General features: G+C 52.4%; 2 protein-coding genes across 2 annotated transcripts in view; one reads left to right on the top strand and one right to left on the bottom strand.

Moving 5' to 3' along the window:
• Positions 1 to 635: 635 nt before the first annotated feature.
• Positions 636 to 7231, bottom strand: SLC27A1 (solute carrier family 27 member 1). The gene is made up of 11 exons (XM_026867537.1): positions 6837 to 7231; positions 5846 to 6007; positions 4836 to 4905; positions 4659 to 4750; positions 4425 to 4534; positions 3416 to 3625; positions 3014 to 3140; positions 2632 to 2769; positions 2084 to 2248; positions 1336 to 1482; positions 636 to 820 (listed from the first exon to the last, which is right to left on the bottom strand). Exons 1-11 carry the CDS (start codon positions 7156 to 7158, stop codon positions 663 to 665), a joined length of 1701 nt encoding a protein of 566 aa, XP_026723338.1. The 5' UTR covers positions 7159 to 7231; the 3' UTR covers positions 636 to 662.
• Positions 7232 to 7817: 586 nt separating this feature from the next.
• LOC113490922 (nucleoredoxin-like protein 1) overlaps positions 7818 to 9237 on the top strand; it is a 4182-nt gene continuing 2762 nt past the window's right edge. The window contains exon 1 of the mRNA XM_026867526.1: positions 7818 to 7851. Coding sequence (XP_026723327.1) covers positions 7818 to 7851 — 34 coding nt within the window. The remainder of the gene's footprint in view (positions 7852 to 9237) is intronic.

Raw genomic sequence — 9237 nt, 5'->3', positions numbered from 1 at the left:
CTAGCAACCCGAGGCCTAGGCCTACCCGCCCGCCCCAGGCCCCGGCCCCGCGTCCCGGCGCAGGCGGAAGGAGGGAGGGGGGGCGCGGGCTGAGCTCCCACAGCTTTACCCCCGTTCCAAGCACAAAGCCCCGGCCCCTCGTCGCCACAAGCACCGGCCTCCGCGCCGAGGGGCCTGGGCTGTCCGCACCACAGCACAGGGGAGATGGGGGGGGGGAAACACCGAGGCCACTCCCCTCCACCACAGCACCCAGCAGAGTCTTGTTTTTTTTTAATGTCCTCACATCCCCAGCCCTAAGGTCGTTAAACCGCGACCTAACACAAGTGAGGTTAAAAATAATCTAAATTGGTTAAAGTTCCAAGACGGAGCAGAGCGAAGCCCCCGCCGCAGGGCACAGGCACCTCCGTCAATAAATATGGCCATCGAGCTCCTCCCTACGCGTGTAGTGGTTACAAAAATACTCTCTCTAGAGGCGTAAGAGCAGGTTAATGGACGTCAGCGCTCAGGGAGGGAGCAGGTGACGGGTTAATGGGCTTTAGGGGAGGGAGACGCCGCACGAGGCGCTTCCCCACGTTAGGGCCTCGCGGGAATCCGTCGCTTCCCGCCAGCGTCGGCCCTCCAATTAGTCATCGTTTTCCTCAAAACGGCTGAATCCAACTAGATCATAAAGCAGCTTTTCCAGAACAAATCCTTTCATAAAGGCATTCATCCAGAGGAACGTATTTTCCCAACTTCAGATCCAAAAAATACAACCGATCCGAGGTTTGGTGGGGGTCGAATCCTTCCCTCTGTAAGCGGGTTTTCTGAATCTTAAATGTACCTTCAAAAAGAGAAAAAAAAATTAAATATACTTTGCAACAAAAACCTTGCTTAAGCATCAGAGTGAGGAGGAAACGCCGCGGGTGACACTTCATTTCTACTTCACAGTTTTGCGTAATAATTTTAGCAACTCGAAGCTCGTTAATCATCCCGATCGTTACTGGAGTTCTTACATAAACCTCGTGCGATTTTTTGCTTCTCCTCACGCACGGGCTGGTAAAAGAACCCAGAAAAATTCCTGGGAAATTGAAAACAGAAAATGCAGCAGCCAAAGAGCGGCTGACTTGGAATAAAGCCCCGGGAAAGGCAACAGGCAGCATGCGAGAGTTTGAGGGTACAACGTTGCCGGATATACAGGGAGATCTTTTCTACATGGCCTGGAACCAGCCCGTTTCCTGTTTAAGAAATGAACCAAAATCATCATTTTTACTAGTGGTACTTCTGCGCCTGCCACACACGAAGCCAGGATGGGATTTCACACCAAAGCGGGCTCCGAGGCTGCAGGATCACAGATACCTGTGGTGTCAACCTGGGGCAGGAGCCGGAGGAAGATGGGCCGGGCGTAGGGAGGCAAAACCTTCTGCAGCTCCTGGTACAGGACGTTGGGGTTGACTTTGGCCTTGGGATCGGCGATGGCTGCCATCCCCGCTTTGCCCTCCACCCCTGCAAGGGAAGAGCAAGCACCGGTGGGACCGTGAAACCTTCCGGAGCCAAGCACAGGCATTTCCTCCTGCACCTCCTCGAGGTGAAGCACAAACGCGCTGAGAAAAACCCGATTTAATTCTAGAGGCTCCAAATCTGCTGCCAACGCATGCCCTCGCCCCTCAGTTTTCATGAAAATCCTGGTTTTATCAGGTTTCTCTCACATATGCCATGATAAAACCCAGCACAAAGCACCCCAGCGGGCACCTTTCTGGGCGACATCCCCCCAGCACACACTTGCTTCTGTCCCTGTGCCCTCCACAAACGAGGATTTACAGCCCACAGGACATTCCTTCCACAACAAGAGCTTCTGCAAACCTCACGTAAAAACCCTCCTTTTAAAGACACAAATAGAGGTTGTGCCGCTGGATCTCCGGTTGTTTCTACTGCTTGGAATAAATGTGTCAAACTGCTGTTTAAGTTTGTCACATCTTTTCATTTTTGGGTGCCTGGTCACAACAGAGACAACTGATTTCTGACACCGATCGGGCACGTTTGCTGAATATTCGCTGAATATTCGCCTTTCTCTCTAAATTCCAAGAGATCCGACCCGACGTCTTACCTGGGACTTCCACTCCGTACACGGCAACATCCGTCTGGTTGAGGATGTGACTCAAGGTTCCTTCCACCTCCGTGGTGGAGACGTTCTCCCCCCGCCATCGGAAGGTGTCCCCGCTCCGATCTCTGAAGTACATGTAGCCCAGTTCATCCATCACCAACACGTCTCCTGGGAGGGGGAGAGGAGACACAAAACCCACGTCAGCACTCACGTTTGTTAGCACCTGGAAGCTCAGCGTTGTGCTGTTTTCTTTTCCCAGGGGAGTGCAGAAATACTCTGGGGGCTTCCCACCACCCTACGCTGCATCTCCTCGTTACGGGAGAGGTGGCAGGAGGAAAAGAGTAGAGAAAAAAAACCCTCTCCCTCTGAAATGTTGAATTTTTGACTAAATCCAGAGCAGCTCAATAGCCGCCAGCTTCGAAACTAACACATCCGTTGACAGAATCATAGAAAAACCTTTAAAATCACATGAATTCCTCTCAAAAATCCCAGCTTTTGGTCTCTTGAGACCGCCTTTGCAGGAGGAAGGGCTGCAGTGGCACCGGCAGTACCTGAGAGGTAGGCCTGGTCCCCCTTCTGCAGCACGTTGCAGGCGATCTTCTTGGTGGTGGCACTCTGGCTGACGTAGCCGTCGAAGCGGCGCAGGGGGTCCTGCTGGTTTATCTGCCCGACGAGCAACCCCGGCTCTCCTGCAGGAAAACAGGAGTGACACAAGGTGGCACCGAATTTCCCAACAAGCAAAGCTCCGTGTGCACCGAAAGGCGTTTGGCTGCTGAACGGATCCAGCTCCCGAGGAAAAAAATGGACGTGAAAACCCGTAAACGACACTAGAAACCCCCTAAATCTGCCACAGCTTCTTAATTTTTTGTTGTTTTGTTGGGTTTTTTTTAAAAAAACAAAACGCCACGAGTGATCCGTTTGGTGAACGCTCACCTGGGCGACAGGGGATACAGAGCCCCCCGGAATCCCGGATCAGCTCCATCGTGTCCTCGTTTACCTTCACCAAGCGAATGGGATACACGTTGGGCAAAATCCGGCTGTTGAAACCGCAGGCACCCACCTTCCAAAAGACACAAAAACCCCCAAAGGCTGAAGAGAACAGCTCAGGTTTTGCGTTACCGCTTCCTGGGAATTTGCTGATCTTTCCTCCCTTCCCATTTAACAGGTAAATTCGTCCCAAACGTACAATTTTTTCGCAGTTTTTTTTGCACGTGCCATCCCTAATTACCAATTTAGCTCCCTGCCATCCCTCGGAGAGGACGTGGAGGGGCTGGCAGAGCTTCTTCTCCTTCCCGCACACCCCTCCCGGCCGCCACGGACCCTCCTCCTCCTCACCTTCCCATCCAAGTTGGCAATGCTGCAGTTGCACTCCGTGGCGCCGTAGAACTCTCCGATCTGCTTAATTCGGAAACGTTTGGTGAACTCCTCCCAGATGGTGGGTCTCAAACCATTGCCCACTGCCAGCCGCACGCAGTGTTGGGTTTCTGACTCTCGGACCGGCTGATTCAGAAGATACCTGCAGATTTCCCCGATATACTGAATAATCTGAAGCAGTAAACACAAAAACATTGCTCAGGCTTCAGGTGACCCTTACAACGCCCTGGAAAAAGCTGCCCAAGAGGCCCTGGGTGCTGGTGTACCTCGTGGGAACTACACACGTCTGACAGTTTAATAACTCAAGGCAGGGTTTCTTGCCATGAAAAGATTGGCAAAAATAAAACATTTATTGCCCTCTGGAACCTGCACGTTAGCATCAGAGAGCACGGGGGGGATCCCTCAGCATGAATAAAGATAAAGAAAAATCCCTTGTGCTTTAATAGACGCACTGAAAGGCCTCTGGAAAGAGGAGGGGAGCGAGTGATCAATCATAAACTAACAGCTTGACCCAGCAAAACGCAGTCGGAGCGAAGATCCAATTACCAGCTATAAATACTGCCGCTGGGGGAAGGGCAAGAGAAACACCAGGAAGGAGAAAGAGCTGCTTAAATTAGAAGTTAACGTCGACATCAACACAAATAGATGTTTACTGGCTACAAACTGCCACGAGAATTCCCCTGCGGAGATTCCCAGCGCGGAGGAATCCTGGGAGAGCTTTCCTGTGACAGCCAGGGACAACAAACCCGCGCTGTAAAAGCTACTTGGGACAAGTGTACAAAGAGGAAGAGGGAGAAGATGGATGAAAGGCCTTTTCTAAAGCCCTGCCTGCCTACAGAGGCGCTGGCAATTTGGAGACGCCGCAGCGCAGGCGCCTCAATATCCAGCAGATGGGGATTTAAACAATGATCAGTAATGAAGCCAGGACCCCAGGGCTGAGCACCCACGACAGTGCCCACGGAGCCCTCACCGTGCATCTGTACTTCACGCAGTCATCCCAGAAGCGACTGGCTGAGAACTTCTTCCGGATCACCACGGTGAGGCCGTGGATCAGACACTGCCCCACGCCCATGATGTTCCCTGGAAAACAAAGACCACGGGGGTGGCTCCGGCCATCCTGGCTCCGTCCTCTGGTGAGGACGCACGAAGGAGCTGGCAGGGGGGAGGCCAAGGCCCTGCTGAGGAGGAGGAGGAAGACACTTACCTGCGGAGTGATAGAGGGGGAGGCAGTTGTAGAGGACGTCCTCCGGGCGCATTCTGTAGGCGTAGTAACCGAAGGCGGCGATGCGGTAATACCTGCGGGAACACCCCGGCGTGTCAAGCTCAGGGCTCGGGGACCCAAAAGGTGCCTCCAGAGGGAAGTTCCCGCTCTGGCCCTCACCTGCTGTGCACCACGATGGCAGCCTTGGGCATTCCCGTCGTTCCCGAAGTGTAGATGTAGAAGAGCCGATCTAGAAGGGAAAGAGGCGTCAGACAGACTGTTCTCAACTGCCTGAGAAAATCCCCGCGGGGGTCGTTTCGTGGCGTCGGTGGCAGTGGCTGAGGTCGACACGTTCTCCCGATGGAGAATCTGCGTGTGGTCTGTGACAGCAGCCACGGGGACACGGACAAGAAGCTGGCAGAGCTCTGAGGACATGACCTGTGTCTATTGATGCAGATTGTCCTGGGAGGAGATGAGGTCTCCAGGTCAAATGTTAATTCCACACCAATTGAGAGCAAAGGTCTCAACCTGCGCCTGATAGCAGGGCAGGTATAACTCTACGATTAAAAAAATATATATAATCTAAAGCAAAATTCTCAGCAGCATCATTCCTTCTACTGTAAACAAAGGACCACAGTGGAGTCTCAAGGATCACAGATGCTCTGAGTTGTCTAAAGGACAAAACACAGCCCAGAGGCCAGGCAGCATCTTCCTCTCCCTCTCCGGAACCCCAAACCCACCCAGACTCTTCCTCACCACAGTGAGGGAAAATTTTATTTACATGGGAGTCAGCTGTGGGGGATGCAACTGGGGCTGCTCAAGGCCACCGACGGGTCCGAGGGAACTGCAGGGGCAGCAAAGCACAGGGCAGGTCCTGCCACGGCGGCTGCTCCCTGCGACGGGAGGGTTGTCTCTGGGCAGGCACCAATCTCCCTCCTTCGGGTACTAAATCATTTCATTATTTAATAAATAAACTAAAGCTTGGGACTCTTGATGAGAAACTTAACCCAGAGCACCCTGGAATCGGGATCTTAATTTTTTTTTCTCTTTTGGTTCTCCTTTCTTCTATTTGTGAACCCAAACCAGGTTGATTTAATCCTTCCACCTTGCTTAGTTTTCCTGTTTCACCATCACCTAGCCCAGCTCTGACACGCATCACACTGAGAAATAAATATCATTGATAAAATTACCATCCAAGCCTTTGACTGGAACCTGAGTCGGGGGCAGCTTCGACGTGGTACTCAGCAGAGGATCGAGGTGTCTGGTCTCCGCAGGAACAACCCCCGGGTTATAGTCACCAGAGCAGAATTTTGCCATGTTCTTCCCCAACATCCCATTCACCTCAGATATTGCTGCAAGACAAAGCAAGTGACTCTCACAACAAACACAGCGCTCTATGCGGTGGCAAAAATAATCTGTGTAACATCCTGCTGTGCCCCAGAACCATGGAAGGAGCTGAAGAATCCAGGGACTCCTTGAAAATACTCATGTCACATCTGTCCAGACAACACCCGCATCGATGCAGCCCAGTAAAGACCTGACCAAAAAACCCCACGTGGAATTCCTCTCCCCTGACCACGCTGAGATCTTCCAATAGCCTAGAACAGCTTCACGGAGCCGAGTCAGAATGATAAACCACCAGATCTAACAATAACGCTCGGAACAAGGTTCATTAGAGGGGCAGGGATGTATTTAAAACCAGCATCCACTGAGAAACTGACCCTGTGGCAGAAAGTGTGGCGTTAAGTGAAGAATATTAACACGAGGAAGGAGAAAAACAGGCCTTGGGGCACAAAAATCAGGACTTGGGGCACAAAAAAAACAGGCCTGGGGGTGCGTATCGCCGCCTCCCGAGGAAGCACCAGGCTCCTAGTGCAGCTCTTCCAGGTACAACAGAACAGGAGGAAACCCACGAGCTCAGCTCAGGCACCAGGAAACGGGGCAGGTGCCGGCAGATGAAACCAAGCTACTGACCCCTCTGCTGCAAACACCGCTCCTCCTTCAGCCTCGGGTACTAACGCAGCGCTTCTGCAGTCTGCAATCCAATTTACCATTTCCCCCCAGTTTTTTATACAGCCCGGTGCCGTTTTGGTTTCGGTTTAGCCAAGCTCTGGCTCCTTCAGGACCAAACAAATGGTTCACGAGTTGCCCTTAAGGCACACGAGCCCTCAGGAGCCTCACCTGAAGCCAGCTCCCCCCCGAAGATCACGGCTTTCGCACCCGACGTCGTCACGCAGTAAACCAGAGAATCCGAACGCAAATTGAAGTTGATCAGAGCCGCCTCAATACCGATTTTTGCCATCCCTAACCAGAGGCCAACAAATTCGGGGCGGCTCTCCATGAAGATGGCAATGACGTCCCCCAGCCGGAAGCCTTGCTGGTAGAAGTAGTTGGCCACGGCGTTGGAGTACTCGTCCAGCTGCCTGAAGGTCCACTGCTCGCCGGTGGCTTCGTAAATCAGGGCCACTTTGTCAGGGTGCCTGCGGACCACAGCCTGGAACATCTTGGGGATGGTGCTTTTGGCTTTTTGGTGACTTCGCAGCTTGTACTTGACTCGTAACAGCACCGAGAGGCCACTGCAGCAAAGAAAGAGCGAAACAGCTGAATCTGCAGCGTAACTGCTGAATGAGAAGGGGCACAACAGGCAGGACACGTGTAATCCGTGAGCACCCCGCTGGCATCCCCCATCCTCGAACTGAACGTTACCCTTAAACCTGGATTTCTATTCCATGCTGCTCTACAGATAACATTTTAACACTGTGGTAAGCAAAGAGCACACAGCCACTGTTCTGGAGCTTTCCATGCTACAAAACACAGGGAATTCATCTTCACATCGATACCAACTCACACAAGCTCATAGAAAATACTAAAGAGGGTAAATTCAATCTTTTAGCAATGTCTTCCACCACCCCCAAAAAAAAAAAAAAAAAAAAAAGGCCTTGGCAACCATTGCTTTTGCCTAGAAAGGAAACAAATGTCCTTCACGTGTGAAGTGTCTTTCTTTCCAGGATGTTTTGCAGCATCTTCGTGCTATTTTGTACAATCGTACCCCCTCAGGATCCGAAAGTGTTTAAACAACCCGACCACGTGGTAACAACGCGCGGCCTCAGCTTCAAGAAGACAAAAGCCAAAGGTTTCCCCTTTCACCCACAAACCGAGGGGATGGCTGGTGCGGAGCTCGCGGGCGCGTTTTCCTGTGAGTCAGCCTCTGCCGCAGTCCTGGGATGGTAGGAAGAGAGTCTCTCTAAATCCCACCAGGCAGAAGTCACAGATTTTAATAATAATTAATAATAATGAAGCTCCTTTAAAGATGGTGGTGCCTTCTCAAGAAAAGAATTGCTGCCTTTGTGGATATCTGACACCACAAAGAGCGACTGCTCAATAAAAGAACAAACCACACTGCTCTAACAGGGCATTTTTTTTCCCCCCCTCTTTGGTAATTTACATAATTATTTTAAGTCTCTCTCTTCAGTAATTTACGTAATTATTTTAAGTCTCCAAGGCAGCAGCTGCGAGTCACACCTTGACGCAGCTCGATCTGCACGGCAGCAAAAGTTGTTGCGTGAACTTCCAACTGCCTCGTGTTGTCCTGGAAGAAACTATCTTTAGGGGCGCGTTGGCTCTCTCGCTTTGGCCATCGGTTCTGATTTATTAAAACACGTTTCCACCAAAACGGGGACAGCAGGTCTGGGTACACGTAACGGATCTTGTTTCCTTCCCGGGGGTAGGAAGATGGAAGCGGTATTTTTCCACCATTAAAATAGGAAATTGTTGCGCAACAAGGGTTTGGAAGAATCCCCAGAAACTCAAAAGGTCACTTAATATTAGCACTCAGAACCCCCCGCAGCCCTCCCGAGAGCCGGAGCCTCGCGGAAGGGGGAAGGGTGAGTTTCAGAAACAAGTTGTTGGCAGCAGTCGGGCGAGCTGGGCTTTCACAGTGACCTGACGCCGCGCTGTGCCAAACACAGAACAGAGGAGCCTTTTCACTGCTGAGCTGCGCTTTCCAGATACTTAAAGGGCTTTATTCTGCCCGGTTTATTTTCTGCCATTATTCCCAGCTTGCCGGGCAATCGGGAGGAAACAGCTCTTCAAAGTGCAGTGACAGCCAGAGCGAAGCTGGCAATCGCGGGAGCCCTAAATCCTTTGGAATAAAGAAACGTCCTCGCGGAGGCCTAAAAACCGCGGAACTAAACGCGACGGCGGCGCCGGGGCTCCCAGGAGCTGGAGAAGCTGCTGGACACTTACCGCTCCTCAACGCCGCGAGCCCCGAGTTCACACCGAGGGATCCACCTGCTCTTTAAACTCGGGGGGTGGCAATGACAGGCATCACTCCGCAAGCCCCCCGAGTCCCTCGGCTCTGAGCCTGAGCCTCCCCGAGCACTGGCAGGGCAGTGGGGGGCTGCCTGTGGTTCAAACCTGACCTAGGTCAGGCTTAAAGGCAGTGAACCCCGCTTAACACTGCCCTCACCCCTTCCTGTGTAGGGCTGGGGGCTGCCTGCGAGGTGGGGGGCTGGGGGAGCCCCGGGGGGAGAGCCGGGAAACCCCGATGGAGGGGGTGAAGGCTGGGGAGGGAGGACCCTGA

The sequence above is a fragment of the Athene cunicularia genome, unplaced genomic scaffold (genome assembly GCF_003259725.1).
Source record: "Athene cunicularia isolate RWA unplaced genomic scaffold, athCun1 SCF_7, whole genome shotgun sequence".
NCBI classification, from domain to species: Eukaryota; Metazoa; Chordata; class Aves; order Strigiformes; family Strigidae; genus Athene; species Athene cunicularia.
Note: the sequence above shows the minus strand (reverse complement) of the source record. Positions and strands in the feature narration are given on the sequence as shown.